At 43.8% G+C, this 17,355-nt stretch overlaps 1 protein-coding gene across 4 annotated transcripts in view; it reads right to left on the bottom strand.

Annotated features, from left to right (window-relative positions):
* ccser2a (coiled-coil serine-rich protein 2a) overlaps positions 1 to 17,355 on the bottom strand; it is a 55,874-nt gene that overhangs the window by 12,931 nt on the left and 25,588 nt on the right. For 2 of the 4 annotated variants that reach the window (XM_079728988.1, XM_079728990.1), the window contains exons 4-9: positions 15,466 to 15,565; positions 9,923 to 10,106; positions 8,498 to 8,690; positions 6,563 to 6,628; positions 6,285 to 6,446; positions 3,922 to 4,047 (exon numbers count right to left, since the gene is read on the bottom strand). In XM_079728988.1, coding sequence (XP_079585114.1) covers positions 3,922 to 4,047; positions 6,285 to 6,446; positions 6,563 to 6,628; positions 8,498 to 8,690; positions 9,923 to 10,106; positions 15,466 to 15,565 — 831 coding nt within the window. The remainder of the gene's footprint in view (positions 1 to 3,921; positions 4,048 to 6,284; positions 6,447 to 6,562; positions 6,629 to 8,497; positions 8,691 to 9,922; positions 10,107 to 15,465; positions 15,566 to 17,355) is intronic. The other 2 variants (XM_079728989.1, XM_079728991.1) reach the window with 2 other exon arrangements.

The following is a 17,355-nucleotide window of genomic DNA, read 5'->3' as shown; positions in this document are numbered from 1 at the left end:
TATTTACCAAACCATAATGAAAGGTTCACCCTCACCCGTGAATCTCCTCACTCTACCGATCTATAGGGGGAAGCACCTTAAAGCGCCCCCAGCCACGGTCAGACATAAGGCGTTCTGCAACCTGAACGACACGAGGTGCATCGCAGTGCCTTTTCTGTTGAAGCCTACAGTCAAAAAGAAAAGCAGCCTGCTGCACCTTTTTTTTTTGTTACTAGGCAACCACCGAATCACTGTTCCCAACCTAACCACTTACATCTATTTAACCATTCACATTTATCTAAACATCGGCATAAAAAAATTGAACAGGCGGAGGGAACACATTGTCTCATTCATCTGATTGGACAATGGATAAAAACACAAATTATGTTTTTTCCATTCCAGGCGTTCAGGCTGCTTAGATCCGATAAACATGAGGCGCTCAGCAACGCAAAGGCAGTGAGGAAAACACTTTACTCTCTTTGAAAACAATTATAAAACGCCACCGCAGGCTGCTAAAACGCACTCTGTTTGATAGTGGCCTTAGTCTCTCATGTTGACAAAATCAACTTCTAAGAACGAGCCAACCGGTTAATTCATTGTGTCATGGCTATGCGGCTGAAGCTACCGCTACTGTCCATTACGCAAACAGCCTTACCCCGAGCAAGGATAAGCAGCAGTTCTTCCCAATTTTGATTTGATTTCGTATTGAGTTTGATGGCCATGAGGGCCAGACTGACTGACTGACAGCACTAGCACCCACCATCCCATCCTCCCCTCACTAGCTACCGTATGCAGGCAGCTGCACCCCAAAATCCGACCATCTTTAAAGTACTGTAGAAGAGGCAGAACACGGTAACCCACCAGACCCGTCGAGACGGGTAGGATGAGAGAGAGAGAGAGAGAGAGATCACATGATGAGGAGAGAGAGAAAACAGAGGAGAGAAAGGGAGAAAAGAGACAGACGGGGAAGAGCGATAAAGAGAGAGGAGAGGGAGAGCTCCCGGGATGAGGAGAGAGGAAGCAGAGAGAGATAACAAAAAGGAGAAAGAGGGGGTAAAGACACAGAGACAGAGAATAGAGATAAAGAGAGAGAGAGAAAAGAGAGAGATAAGAGAAGAGTGAGACAGACAGAACAGAGAAAAACATAAAAAAGAACATAAAAAGCAGGAGAGAGAGCAAAGGGGGAGCAGTGGGGATAGGTTGAGGTACGAGGGGGACACAAGATAAGACAGGCACGCTGCAACAAAGTAGCAGAAAAGAGAGGAACCATCAACCCAGCAGGTCCCGCGGAGACCATTTCAAGAGGGCCGCATCCCGACGGCACCGGGCGGCGTGTGTGTGATATGATGAGTTACCTATATCCCCCCCCCCCTTTCCCTGCATCTCCCACGTCTTCCTGTCCAATAACAAACAGGCGCAGCGGAGGCGCCGCGACGGAGGAGACGGCGGAGGCCGGGGCCCGCGTGGACGGGAGCGGATGTGTGTGGAGGGAGAAACGCGAGAAGGTTCGCTTTCCTACGGGGCTCTGACAGTGACTGGCAGTTTTATTGGCATCCGCGAGCAGCTTTTCCTTTCAAAGCCCTGCTCGATTCTCCCGTCTCTGTATGATGCTCTGCCTCTCACTCTCCGCTGAAAGGCCTGAGTGGCAGGCAATGGTTTGCTTCACAAGGGCCAGCCTCACTCAGCTGGCAGCGGGGGGTTGAATGTAAATACGAAACTCCAAAGGTAAAAAGAAAGTTTTGATTGGGTATGGGAAAGCCTGTCTTCTGTCTGGCTTGTCTCAAACTGCCATATAATCACAGACTACACAGAGCCCGGGGCTTATAAGGCCCTGAATAACTCTCTATAAATGCCCATATTGTCTCACCTCACTGGCCTTGGCAATTACGCCTTCACCTGTCTGAGATGATTAAGTTGGCTCCTGCTGTGTACATGGTGGAGAGTGTGTTTATTAGCCTGTGTGTGTGTGTGTGTGTGTGTGTGTGTGTGTGTGTGTGTGTGTGTGTGTGTGTGTGTGTGTGTGTGTGTGTGTGTGTGTGTGTGTGTGTGTGTGTATTTGCGTGTGTGTGTGTGTGTGTGTGTGTGTGTGTGTGTGTGTGTGCAACTGGGAAAGATAAATTATATATTATGCCTGTAGGTACAAGATGGTTTAGACAGGTGCCTTGAGTCACTATCTGGAAGGGAGGGGGCGGGGCTGCTTTAGGTCCACTATGACGCTACTGCAGTATTCAAAGACATAGCGGATGGGGTTGGAACAAAATAAAGAATAAAGAACTAACGAGAGAAGGAGAAATTAAGGAAGGATAGAAGCACAGAGAAGAGAAAGAGATTGAATGGATGAAAGAAAGAAAGACAATAAATGAAAGAAAGAAAGTGAATTAAATACAGAGGGAATTAACGGAAGAAAGAAAGAAAGAAAGAAAAGGAGAGAGAGAGAGGTTTTGCAAAAGGGACCAGGAGTGGGACCCATTGCAACAGGTCCGTCGAGCAGATTGTTTGAGCCTCCAGGAATACAGCAAACATTCTTGTGGAACCAGGTCCAATACGGACGATAACAGCAGCCGCTGATCCGATCATGATCGTTGCACTGCTCTTGGAAGACAGTGATGGAAAATAAATGATCTGATTCATTTCCTCAAGCTGACGGGTGGGGGTTCTATCAGATATCAGGGAACTAGATGAAGTTAGACAGCATGACTTTGATGTCTCCAGAATGAAAGAAGGAGGAATATGCAGAGGAGATGGGTTCTAGGCAGCAGACCAAAGAGAAGATGACACACTAAAAACGGTGGCAAAAAGATGAACAAAAACAACTAAACCAGAAAGGCAAATGGCAGAGACAGATTCAAAGGTATTTGTGGGACAAAGTACAAAATAGTGCGAAAGTGGAAATAAATCAATTGTTCCTGTGTTCACATGACCTCTCCCTTAGACTGCCTCTGTCCTTGTCACATTGTCATGAATGTAAGAACTAAGGGATTCGCCGCTAACCTTTTAAAGTTGCAAATGTTGCTTGTGTCTATCCACAGCAGGTTTTTTGAAATATGTTTCTGGGGAAAAGGCTCTGTTGAAACTAACTCACTGAAAGGGTTAGGAGATGAAGAACAGATTCATTCACCCATGCAGAAGCCAGGCTGCTTGATTAATTGTATAATTTACTAAAGTACTGATTGAAGCGCAGTGATTCATCTTGTTAAATGTTTGATGCCCACAATATGCCAACTCTTGTGCTATTCAGTGAGCTAATCTGTCTTGCATTTTCATTATGTATTACTACAACTTGAGAAACCAAAGCACTATGAGTTCTCAATTCATTATTTTTGTATTTGCAGTGATGCACTATTTTTGTATCTGTGGTGAAATTATGAAATGGTGTGTTTAAAAATAGTTTCATACATCAAAAACATACTTTTTTTAGGCGTATGCTGAAAATTAACCATTGTCTGTTATTACGCACATACGTTTTTCGTGCTTCTGTCTCACCTTCTCCTAAAACCATCTTAATCTTTCCATCAAGACACTGTCTTAGAAGTGTGTTGACGGATAACTCCATATCCTTTCCTTTTTCCGTCTCACTCCAATTTCTCTACCTCTCCACCCCTTTACCTCCGTGCCGCTCAGCGAGCCGTTATGGTAGGAAAGTATGACGTTTGAGGAACACATAACAGTGAGGAACAGTGTGAGGGGTGATGGAGAATGAAAGCTCTGACAAAGGATAGGTCTAGTGAGGCTGAGACAAGATGTTGTATGTCAGAACACACTGAGGACGACAGCGAGACGTACACAAGGAAATGCCATGACATTAAATAGTGTTCACGCCCGAGGCGAGAGGCGGAAAGAAAAGGGGACAGAGGGTGAGAGAATGCAAAAGAAGGTCAGAAAAAGACAAAATAACAGCTATTTAAGTGTTTGTGTATGTGAGTGTGTGTAAAGCAGACTCACAGCCTGGCTGTGTGTTCTCAGGTGTGTTTGTGTAGCCTTGTCTTTGTGTCGTCTGTCCACCTGTCTCAGATTGGACGGAGTCCTCTGGTGTTGGCAATGGCACCTGCCCGGCAACCCCTGTGCAGGCTAGAGGGAGAGGGGGAGAGGGAGGGAGGGAGGGAGGGAGAGCGAGACAGACATTTAATTAAACCTAATTGATGGCCTAAATATTGACATGCAAGGTCCCCGCTATTGAAGCGTAATTCATTTAAATATTTTGTTTCAACCTTTTTAGAGATAAGAGGCTTATCAGGAAACTATACCATTTCTCTAATCACCCATATGCACAGCTGCCAGGTTTATTTATGTATCCATTCGTTTTATTCAGTGAAGTCTATAGAGCAAGCGAGTGGGGATTGCGTAGAACAGTGAAAGTTTAACTTGTGAGTTTCTGCTCAACAATCTAACTGTGGAACATGATGGTGACGACATCGCTCAAAGCGCCTTTAACTGCCGTCAAGATATGTGTACATGATACACAAATCACTTCATTTCAGAGCATTATAGGATGAGTATTCCAGCCAACTATATTATTACTTTAATTATTCCCGTGCCACCTTCGTTTCGTGCCAGGACTTCTCATATTCATCGATTGTGTTTATTTGGTTTATTATAAGATGCCCATGGCTTTAACACCAGACGAGCCTTATAACTCATTCAATCTGGAGATTGAATTCTGTATTTAATTCTGTATTATTTTGTCTTTGTATCTCAAGCATCAATATATAACCATGCACGGCTGGTTTTCACGGTAAACAGACTCTGGTCTGACCGGGACTAACGGTTCAGTACAGTACAGTCCAGCACAGACATTTCTAAGGTTCCTGTCTCTGTTTCCTCTGAATCTCCCCTACCGCTCCTCAGCATTCGTAAAGAAGCCGGCTCGGTCCTTCTTTCTCTCTGGTTGTCTCTCTTTCCCCCCCGGGGTATCCCTCCTCGCCCATTCATCATCCTCTCATTACTCCATTACTCGCAATTGAGTCAATCGCCGAACCTCCCTCTGTCTCCACGCTGCTCACCACCACTCCATCAACCTCTTCCTTCCCTGACTGCTTGCCCTCTCAAAACACCCAATCTCACTTTCACCACTGCGAGTGTGTGCGCTTGTGCATGTGTGTGTGTGCATGTACACGTGTGCGTGTGTGTGTGTGTGTGTGTGTGTGTGTGTGTGTGTGTGTGTGTGTGCATTTGTGTAAGTATCGGGGGTGTTTTCAAACTTTTCTTCACAAACAAATATGGATCTTGTTTCCCACTGAGCAGTTCCTGCTCTAACATTTCCATCTGGCATTACTTCGCTGATACCCACTGTGATCAGACAGGATTTGTGCTAAGTCGATGCACCATTTAAAGAAGACCGTTTTAATCCATTTCACTCTATCTCTACCGTTGTGTCTGATCCCACGGGTGTCAAAATGGTACATATTTTCTTTTCTTTCTTCTTTCCCATTCTCCCACACACCATTCCTGAAGACCTGGTTAAAACCTGACCATCGCAGGGAGGTGAAGTCAACGGCCGAATGCGGGCGGGCTCTCTTTCTAATTGGACGGATCAGCAAGTGCAGTGGAGAGGACGTACAAACCGCTCCACACAGTGACATTTGGTATTTCTAGTGGCGCCGGGAATTTGAATGTCACACTAATATCACAAGACGTCTTTCCCTCTTTCTCCCCTTCCCTCTCCGTGCCTTCCTTATTATATAAGCTTTCATTGCTTAACTAGAGAGCCAGGCAGAGACACTAATGATTGTGAGAGATGAGATGGATCTCACTTAAAGCAAAAGAGTTCTAAGGTTAGGATTACTAAGCCTCACACATACTATAAATGCATGGACACACATATGCACCCCGCCCACACGCGCAAACTCTGCGCCCACACAGACCAGAATAGCACCTTAATAACAGGAATCCAAGCAGCAGAATCCAACATATTTACAAATCTGGAGTGTGGTAGGCGAGAACAAATATAATGAAGGTCGACAAAATAACGTATCTATAGCAACCACACATATTTTGCTCACCTGCTAGTGCTAGGTCGGTGGAAGAAGTGCCCACACGTGAGAAGTGCCCACATTGAGCATGTAAGAGCATTACAGAGTCAATACCCCAAAATGATATTCCAAAATAATATTCCAAAATAGTACTCCTGACCTGGTCAGGAAGTCAACTACCTGTCTTTTCTTATCATATGGCCGAAATTGGAAAGACACAGAACATCGATCCCATTCAGAACAAAAACACCATGATTCAACTCCATGATTGCGACTTGCAGCTGGGAGAATATAAATCCCCCCGCCAGGGCTTAGTGTCCCTCGGGGGGGACTCACCGCTAATTGCTGCATGTGTTGCTGCTGCACATGATGCTGTTGCTGCTGTAGATGTTGCTGTTGCTGTAGCTGATGACAGCGCAGGGTGAGCTGGGCTATGGTTTTGTCACGACTGCTGAGCTCCTCTCGAAGAACTTGCACCTCCTGCATCAGCTCCTCAAACTGGAGGCCAGACACGGACGTGAGCACAGACACACACACACAGAGACACTCAGGAATACAGCGATGCATGGTGTACTGAAAGCATGATGGCCGCTCCTTCAGCCACTGGCTCTTACCTGTGAGGCTGTAGGGTTCACCTCGCCCTCCTCGACTGCAGCTTGAAGAGTGTCCGCATCCTCACACTTAAATCAGACAAATAAATAGAGACAAAGTTTCACAAATAAACGCACACACACTCACACACACACACACATTTACTCACACACATGTAGGCAGAGCAGACGCAGAAAACCCGTTGAAAGATGCACATACACACATGCAAATATATTCAGTAAAATCTGAATGATAATCCACATCAGGAAAATAGTGACATTTTTTACTGAACTATTTCTGATTTGTATTCCTCTCAATTAATTAACCTGTATTTTTATTATTGTTAGTTTTTCTAATCATCGATAAAGAAGTACCATTTTATCTTGGTATTCATGCTATTTCCTCTATCCTCGGTGAAACAAACCCCATAGTGAACAGCTTAAGATAATCATTGGCGATTTTAATATTGTTTGTGTGTGTGTAATGCTAACATTCAGTGTGTGAATGTTTCTGATTTCATCAAGGCGGGCTTGTGTAGTCACTCAATAAGCCGTTGTCTTCATGTTTTGTGTGCACTTTCTCCCTTCCAATTCATAATTCTGTGTTTTAGCGCGTTGCGTGAGTGCGGCTGGATGCCTGGACTCACCTTAAGGTGAAAGAGGCAGCCTTTATCTGCATAATAATGCCAATGCATAGCATTATTTATAATCAGTGTTGGGAACGTTATTTAAAAAAGTAATTAGTTATAGTTACTCACTACTTGTTCCAAAAAGTAACTGAGTTAGTAACTGAATTACTTTATAATAAAGGTAACTAGTCACCACGGAAAGTAACTATTTGCGTTACTTTGAAAAAAAAAGTTGCTAAATGTCAAAGAATTTGTGGTGGTGCAGGTATTGGTGTTTTTGGCCACTAGATTTGTAGATGCGCGCGTCGTTGTGAAATGCTTCATTAAATTATCGTTGTTTACGTGCACGTTTTTGCCTTTGACCTCAATGAATTTGAAGTAGGCCTAGTGCTTATATCTCCACCTTGAAAATGGAAACTTTTTATTGCTCCGGACTCGCCATTTCTGCTGCTTCATCGAATCTGTGTGTGCGTGTGCGTGTGAGTGTGTGTGTGTGGCACACATGTCCTGGCTTGTGTGTAAAAACACTGCCTCAGATTGTCTATCATGAAACATGACTCTGCCTTAGCCAATCATAATCGCTTATCTCGTTGTTAACCCACCTGGTCTCCTCACTAGCAGTTTGTGTGTGGAACCAGGGGTGCGTTCGAATACGCTTATTTTTATTCAATCAATTCATAGTAACGCTCCGCATTTAACATTCAGTAACTGTAGCAGCGTTGTAACGACGGAAACAGTAATTAGTTTGATTACTCCGTTATTGAAAAAATAACGGTGTAACCTAACGCCGTTATTTTAAACAGCGTTATTACAAACACTGTTTATAATTAACTAAATTATTTAAAATGTTTTGCTTGGTTAATCTCATAAATAAATGGCCCGTTAAGCCCTTCGCGAATGTTCCTTTTGATTAAGAGCTATGCAAACACAATTGAATCTAATTGAAAGAATATATGAAAACCGCATCCGAGTCATGTATTATTGTGTGCTTTCGTGGCTGCTCCACTGTGCTATATCCTACCACTCGCCGATTAATAACCCACTGTCAAACAACATAATGTGATTTTCAAGGGACCAGACACACCATCCAACCTAAACTACTTTTCAGTTGATCCATCTCCTTTGTAAATTAAATACCTCAAGCCATGCATGTATGTCGTTCTTGAATAACACCGGAGACCAAGATTTAAAAACTTGTCTGTGTGTCTGTGTTTACGTGCATGTGTGCGTGCGTGCGTGTGTCCGTGCGTGTTTATGTGCGTGTGTGCATCTGTTCATATATATGTATGTGGCTCATGTATACATCCACCTCCGAGCGTGCATGTCCCACCTGCAGTATGGTCTGGAGTTTGAGCAGCTGGTTTTTGAGCGAGCTGCAGCCCTGGGCCATGTGTTTGAGAGTGAGCTCGTCGGGGAGGTTGGCCCTCAGCGTGCGGTCGTCTTCCCGGCTAGCAGGCTGCTGGGGCGGCCCCCGGATGGAGCCTTGTGCCCTGGGGCCATCGTAGTGCTGGAACACCGGCCCTCTGAGGGACACCGATGGAGACATAAAGATGGACGGACAGGCAGAGAGAGACAGAGAGACACGCAGACAAAGGTTGGAAATCAGACATTCATATCCAGACGGAAACATGCATACAGGCAGACATACACACACAAATATCATTTTTGTATATTTGATGGTTATTCGTTTCTTGTAGTCTAGCCGTCATGTTTTCAAATATATATCTACATAACATTTGCATAATTCCACATTAAAAGAGGCAACATTATGACAAGGCAATGGCCGAATGCGTGAAAAATAGGTTATATTTTTGCATTCTACAGTTTAATAGTTTACTGACGGCTGTGCCTGAAGCCTTTATGTTCAAGGTAACAGACCCATTCACATCAAGGCAACATAACAATTGTGTTATTTTCTCCAACAATAACACAATAGCCCTGATGTAACAATAATGCTGAACAGTGAGTGATTATCTTTAGCCCTGGTAATTGGAGGGCAAGAGGCATACATCATAGTATATGTGGTTTGTTATTCTTATGTACAAAACCAAAGGCAACCGAATGCAACACATATCGGTGTTCAGTGAGCCAGAGAAAACCACATAAACATCTGTACTTGACATGAAACAATATGTTTGCTCAGCGGGGCAACCTGACGTATTCACTATGCTAATGTCCTCAGCTCACCAGCCCATGTCCCTGTGTCCCAACGGTTTATGCAAAAACCTCATCGATGCATTCATTATTATTCAAACCTTGATGTCAGAAGAAGTCGACTGCTGCTACAGTAATTGATGCTGAACAGCTTCAACTATGGCGTCTAGAACTTCTAGCATGGCTGACGTCCTACCCCTGATAAAACATGTTCTGTGCATCTAAACTGTTGTATGCATCTACATGTTGTATATATCTGCATGTTGTACACATCTACATGTTGCATGAATCTAACCTGTAGTATGTATTTAACCTGTTCTGTGTATCCAGCCTGATGTATAGTTCCAGCCTGTTGCATATATCCAGCCTGTTGTATGTTTTAAACCTGTTGTATGCATCTAACCTGTTGTATGTATCTAACCGGTTGTATGTGTCTAACCTGTTGGAGGTATCTAACCTGTTGGAGGTATCTAACCTGTTGCAGGTATCTAACCTGTTGCATGTATCTAACCTGTTTCATGTATCTAACATATTGTATGTGTCCATCCTGTTGCATGTATCTAACCTGATGCATGTATCTAACCTGTTGCATGTATCTAACCTGTTGTATTTGTCCATCCTGTCGCATGTATCCAGGTTGTTGCATGTATCAAGCCTGTTGCATGTATTTAACCTGTTGTCATTGTGGAAGTGGTCAGGGCCGTTCCAGCGATGCTGCTTCCGCCGCCAGCGGCCCTGGCGCCCAGCCCTCTCTGAACCCCCACCGCCGGACATCCTGTCAGAGTCTGCGTGGGGAGAGGACAAATGACCCAGCGTTACGCTACAACACACTGCCCACTTCATGATAAGGGTGGAAACAAGGCCGAGTGGGGAATACAACTGATCTGGCACATACAATATGTCCAAAATTCAGGAGATTTGTTTCAACTGGCAAATTCCTTTTTGTTTTTGGGCATTCTTGACATTTACAGCTTTTTACTGTGAGGGATCAATCACATAGGATGGAATTCTGTGCTTGTGTGTTTTGTCATCACCATATAATATTCTAACACTCAACCCCGTTCAATGAAAATGAAAAAAATACATGCACTATATGGAACACAACTGGCATACACACACGTTTTGCAAAGGTTTTGAACCTGGGGGATATTGATCAAATAGGACGCACGCCTGTGTTTTAATATTTGTAGTCATCATCCTATATGACCACTATATACTAAACCCTGTAATATAGGCAAAGAGGGGAAAGGAATAATGAGATGGGAGAAAGAGTGAGACGGGGTGCGAGGTAGAGGGGGAAGGCATGCCCTGAGCTCTGAACATGTAAACCAAACGACCCCGCTACCTGCCTGATAACAGTACCACTGCGCATCGTTGAAGTGCTCATCATGCAGGTAAGGCCAGAGAACGCTCATAGAAATGCAATACATGTTCAAAAGGAGGGGGTCAACAGTGTGATGGGAGACCAGGGGGCCCTGGCTTTGCCCGCGGGCTGAATAGTTTGTGTGCGTGTGGGGTGGAGATACAATGCACGGTTATTTCTCCCTCTTACCTTGTGTTTACATACAGATTTTAATTCGCAGCATGCTCTAGCCGATTACAAAAAATAGGATATGCCGCTTTCAAAGGGATATGTCAAGATAAATACACACATACACACAAAGAAACAAACAAGTGTTTTGATTCCCAAGGAGGAAGAGGGAAAACAGTAGGATGACAACGTTCAAAGCCTTGAATGTGATATGAACCACGGCTGCCGGTAAGATTTCTAAGTAACACAGCGAGACCCGCAAGGAAATCACTGATCTACATTTCAGGCACAGTTTTACTACTCTTACTAGAGCTAGGAATGCAAGGGTTTCATACAGGGGAGTCCAGGGGGATGGGTGAAAACAGCACAAATCAAAGCGAAAAGAGATTCAGCAGTGGCAGTTCAACAAACGCCTTACCCCCGCAGAGTGGTCACATTGCATAGAAGACCGCCTGTCCGAAAGTTGCCTATTACAGTCCAAGAACTCTTTACATGTCTCTCTCCGGAGGACAAACAAGACGTGCTGATTCCCCTTTAAAAAACAACTCAAAAACAAATGGGACCAGAAATCAAAATGGAGATGGAGAACTAGATGACTCCCTGTCGTGTCAGCTGGGGAGCGGTTTAAAGATCCGGCATTGTTGACAGCACTTGTTTTCGTGTGTGCCTGTGTTTGTGTGTGTGTGTGTGTGTGTGTGTGTGAGAGAGAGATAGTGAGAAGAACTCTCTGGTAACTGCATTTAGAGAGAGGAAACTAGCAGTCTGTGGTTGAGGAGAGAGAGAGACCGAAACTCTCTGGGTGTCTACTTTCAGAGAGGGGAAACTATGAGCCGGGGCTCTGTGGTGCTAGACAGAGACAGAGAGAGAGAGAGAAACTCTGGGTGACTACATTCAGAGAGGAAACTATGAGCCTGTGGAGGGTGGAGGGGGGTGGAGAAACAGAGAGAGAGCGAGAGACAGAGAGAGAACGAAAGAACGAAAGAAAGAACGAAAGAAAGAAAGAAAGAAAGAAAGAAAGAAAGAAAGAAAGAAAGAAAGAGAAAAAAAAAAAAGAGAGCGAAGAGGGGCTGAGTTAGTGACAGGGTCTGTGGCCAAACAAGGAAGTTAAGACAGCTGAGCCATGGCAGGGAAAAGACCCCAGCACTCTGCCCAGTCACAGGACCTGGCAGCTGGGTGAAAAATACTGCAAGAGGCCCCCCTTCCCATCCATCTTCTTTAACCATTTATGGCACTCCTCCCATTTCTCCTCCCCGTCTTCTTGCCTGTGTGCAGCGATCAGCGGTCCATAGGAAAGAAGGGAGGGAGCTAGGTAAAGAGGCCCCTCCCTCCTATTTTACAGCCTGTAAAATAGAGCCTGACAGGACTGTGTGGCATATCTCCCTCTCTCCCCCTCTCTCTCCCTCTCTCTGTATCCGACCAACTCTGCGTCTTCTCTGTCTCTTTATGTCTCTCTTCCTCTCAGTCACAGTATCGGTCTAACTCTGTGGCACCTCTCTCTCTCTGTATCTCTACGCTCCTCACTCTCTGTCAATGTATCTGTCCAACTCTGTCACTCTCTCTCTGCATGTCTTTGTCTCTCTCTCAGTCACTGTATCTATACAACTCTTTGGTACCCACCTGTGTCTCTCTCTTTGCATCTCTGTCTCTCTCTGCATCTCGATGTCTCTTTCTCAGTCACTGTATCTGTACAACTCTGTGGTACCTGTCTGTGTCTCTCTCTGCATGTCTTTGTCTCTCTCTCAGTCACTGTATCTATACATCTCTTTGGTACCCACCTGTGTCTCTCTTTTTGCATCTCTCTGTCTCTCTCTCAGTCACTATAACTGTCCAACTCTGTGCCATCTCTGTCTCTCCCTTTGCATCTCTGTCTCTCTCTGCATCTCGATGTCTCTTTCTCAGTCACTGTATCTGTACAACTCTGTGGTACCTGTCTGTGTCTCTCTCTGCATGTCTTTGTCTCTCTCTCAGTCACTGTAACGCCTTGTTCACACTACATGCATCCATCAGCGGATGACCGAGGGCGTGTCGTATAGGACGTATAGGGGACTAGTCTCTGGAGACGCATACTGCAGCCAATCAAATCTCCTCCCACTCCCGCTACAAAGCCGATGTGTGGATGTAAATACAAAATATGACACAAACAACAGGTGACTAAAAGCAATCCTATTATTCCACAATTCTTTAAAAAATTATAACGGCTGAGTTTTTCCTGCTTCTTCGTCTGCTTCGTGCTTGTTATTGCAAAATGGATCCAGGAAACGAGTGTATTTGCATAACCGCGATCTGATTGGCCGACGGATCCGGTGCTGCCTGAAAAGTTGAACACTTCTCAACTTTTTGACGCAGGCCACGGAGCTGAATGGACGGACGGACCCACAATGCATTGCGCGAGCGCCCCATGCAAAGTCAATGAGATCTGGACATTGACGGACGGAGGCAGTGTGAACAAGCCCTAACTGTCCAACTCTGTGCCATCTCTGTCCCTCTCTCTGCATCTCTGTGTCTCTCTCTCTGCATATCCATGTCTCTTGCTCAGTCACTGTATCTGTACAACTCTGTCCCTCTCTCTGCATTTGTATGTCTCTCGCTCTGTCACTGTATCTCTCCAACTCTCTGCCATCTCTGTCTCTCTCTCTGCAGCTCCATGTCTCTTTCTCAGTCACTGTATCTGTTCAACTCGGTGGTACCCATCAATGTCTCTCTCTCTGCATGTGTATGTCTCTCTCTCTCAGTCACTGTAACTGTCCAACTCTGTATCACCTCTGTATCTCCGTCTCTCTATCTGCATCTCCATGTCTCTTTCTCAGGCCCTATATCTGTCCAACTCTCTGCCATCTCTGTCTCTCTCTGCAGCACCATGTCTCTTTCTCAGTCACTGTATCTCTCCAACTCTGTGCCATCTCTAGCTCTTTCTCGGTCATCTGTCCAACTCTGTGATACTCCTCTGTGTGTCTCTCTCTGCATGTCTATGTCTCTCTCTCTCAGTCCCTGTCACTTGCAAACTCTGTCCCTCCGGTGGTGACGACCCCTGACTATGACACACTGCTATAAATATGACCTCTTCCCAACAGGAGGAGGGAGGGATACTGGCCCTGACTCACATTCCATGGGAGGGAACATTCCATTCCCTCTCTCACACTTTCTCTTGTGCTCTCTGTCTCTCTCCCTCTCCCCCCTCTTACATCATTCCCTCAAATACACTAGAGAAACAACGATTTGATTGTTTACAAAAAAGATGTCAGACCAACAAATAACGTCATCCACATGCAGTTTGCCCTCCAATGTGCGTGCATGTGGGAGACAGATACACAGAGAGTGTGTGTATGTGTGTGCATGTGTGCCTTTGTGATGGTGTTATAATGAATACCAAACCAGCTGATACACAACAGTAGTTGCAAAAGTAGCATTTTTAAATTGGTAAGTGAAAACTCAAAACACATTCCAGGTGTGATTTCACCGAAATGATAGCTGGAAAAATGTCGGTAAACTCCCACCCGACCTGTCTCTCTCTACCTGTCACTCTTTCTCTTCATCCCTATCCTCCAATACCATAGAACGTGCATGCCTACATAGCACCATACACAACAGCATTATCCCCAGCTTCCATTAATTTGTTGTGGGGTAACAATGTACTCTGCCTAGCTTTCTGCAGGGGGAACTGCATCCAGCTGATGACAGAGCTTGGTCCATTTTGCATCTACACTGTGGAGTATTGAGATAAGTAAAAATTACTGTTTGCATGAACTTCACTTTCAACCACACTGTGGCATTATCGAGTGTTTATTGAAACTTGAATATAGACGTTGCTCGTCAAATTACAACGATGTTCATGCTCAACGGAAAACATTTTATGTGCTTTTTCCATATAATGTTTAAACTAAAACATTGTTTTTTTTGTGAGTGAGTGAGTGAGTGAGTGAGTGAGTGAGTGAGTGAGTGAGTGAGTGAGTGAGTGAGTGAGTGTGTGTGTGTGTGTGTGTGTGTGTGTGTGTGTGTGAGAGACAGAGAGAGAGATTGTTGAGTAGCATCATTCCTCAGTATGGGAGTGCATTGGCTCCGTTGGTAACCAGGGGCGTGATGGTGTTATAATGCAATAAGTCATCAGATGCAGCAAAATATAAAATGAGTAGAAGTGAAAAATAAACACTGAGGTGTCCATTAAAGATTTTAATGGATATTACAGACGCAAAGTTCCACCCTAGGCGAGAAATTCCATTTATTTGAGCTTGATTATATGCCAATGCATGCTATCGGGAGTAATAAAATGCTTGAACCTTGCTACTGCATTAATTTACAATTTTTGATCAAACAGCATTGCTGGAGGTATCTTATTATGCAAGAAAAACAGGCAACCCCCAGCCAATCAGATTCAACCGTTTTTCTTGGCCACGGTATAACCTCAAATATTTAAATCTTTGTAAAAATAAATAATTAATATATCATATATATTACCTGTGTTTGAGTATGAATGTGTGAGTATGTATGTTTATGTGTGCGTGAGAGTGATATGTGTGTGAGTGAATATGTGTGTGTGTGTGTGTGTGTGTGTGTGTGTGTGTGTATGTGTGTGTGTGTGTGTGTGTGTGTGTGTGTGTGTGTGTGTGTGTGTTGACCTTGGTGCAGCAGAACATCTTCTGGTAGGTCTAGCTCCAGCATCAGGTCATCATCGTCCAGGTCTTCGATGGACAGGGGCTCCAGGTGGTTCAAAATAGCCTGGGACACAAATACAAAAATAACCATATTATACCCACCTGATGCAGGCTATTCATGCTTTGGATTATTCAAGAATTTAGCATTAATCGTTTTTTATGAGTTTGATGTTTTATCTTTCAATCCCATGATACTAGTTATATCTCTCAAATTACGTGTTCTTCACAAACAATATTTTATGTAAAATAGAAGAAATAAAAGTTAAAAATAAAATTATGTAACGTAAGTAATTATAGCAAGTTCCATGCCCCACTCCACCTAGGTGAATTAAACTGGGCACCTTCAGACAAACGACTGAGGGTGGTGTTGTGGGAGTTGGTTTATTGTGTAGTTTGCCGACTTTGATACATGTATGCAAGAGATCTCCCTGAATGTGTGTGGTGATGGCTGGTTTAACCTTTGCAAACTGATTACTCAACCAGTCCCTCCAGAAAAACGCAGCGTTTTTTTGTGATTGTTGCGGCCAAAAATCCTTGATTATGCGGCATGTTTTCTTAAAAAATGCGATGAAATATGCGGAATATTTATGCAATTTTATGCGATGATATTGCGGGAACTTGCGAAAAAATGCGGGAATTTGCGGAAAATGCAGCTTTTCAATGACGTTCACATCGCGTAATTACGTCACTTCATAACGTTCCCATGGCAACAGGGGAAATGGCTGCTCTTGTGTGAAGTAAACGCAACATTTTTCAACTTTCTGCTAAGATATATGTGACTTTTTTGCAACGAAAATGCGGGGATTATGAAATCGCCGCATTTTACAGTTAACGCAGTTATAGATAAGGTTTGAAACAAAAAACGACAAAAAAAAACATCACACCATCTGTCATGCATTCATCAACGTTTTTGGACGTTGACGATTTTAAAATTTTATTGTTGGATTTTAAAACAGTAGTTGACAGCAGTGTGAAAACTAAAAGGAAGGTAATTACGGGCCGGCATCTGTGGTGTTGATGGAGACAAACAGCTGATCACCATCTGATGAGCTGCTTGTATAATGGTTCAACTGGTTAGAATACCTCTGCAGTACCTTCTGAGATTAAGAGAATTTGACAACCAAATATGTATTATTTAGTGGATGTGTACACTGTGCCGACTCTTGGTGAAACATTCAACTGTACCCAATGGCCAGGTGACCACAAATCAATAGTTGAAGGTATTATTTTCCCAGGCAATTTCGTGCTTCAGCAGAAAATTATAATGAATTGGAGGGGGGCCCTGAAAAGCGCCATCCACCAAATAAGTCCTGATTGAACAAACTGTGGTTTTCATGGTAACTGGATGAGGATGACACTCAAAATGGTAACAACGGACTTGGAAAAAGAAATAAGAAAGAATAAATAATTGTTATGAGTATTTCTTCAAATCAATCAAATTGTGTGTCAAAAAGGTGTTTGTACTGTTGAGTCCTTTATTGAATCATACAAGCCCTATTCAATCCAACAAGCCCTCTTATCTCTTGATTAGGTTCTGGTAGTAAGGTTTATGCCCTCTTGCCCCCTTTCTGCAATGTGGTTAAAAGTTGTCTTTTAAAAGTGATCTTTCATTTGTCAGCGATCAATTTTTTTTCGCTGTGGTTGCCTTGTTTTTCTTATTTCTTCTTTTCACCTCTTGGCAAATGAGTACACTCGACTCTAGACAATACTATATCCATATATATACACTCTAGATCAGGGCTTCTCAAAGTGCGGCCGTGGGCCAATGGCGGCCTGCAGAAACAGTCCTGGCGGCCCGCAATGACATACAGATGTAAGTTAAACATATTTAAAAAAAAAAAAAAAAATTGTTAA

The sequence above is a fragment of the Pollachius pollachius genome (genome assembly GCF_949987615.1).
Source record: "Pollachius pollachius genome assembly, chromosome: 2".
NCBI classification, from domain to species: domain Eukaryota; kingdom Metazoa; phylum Chordata; class Actinopteri; order Gadiformes; family Gadidae; genus Pollachius; species Pollachius pollachius.
Note: the sequence above shows the minus strand (reverse complement) of the source record. Positions and strands in the feature narration are given on the sequence as shown.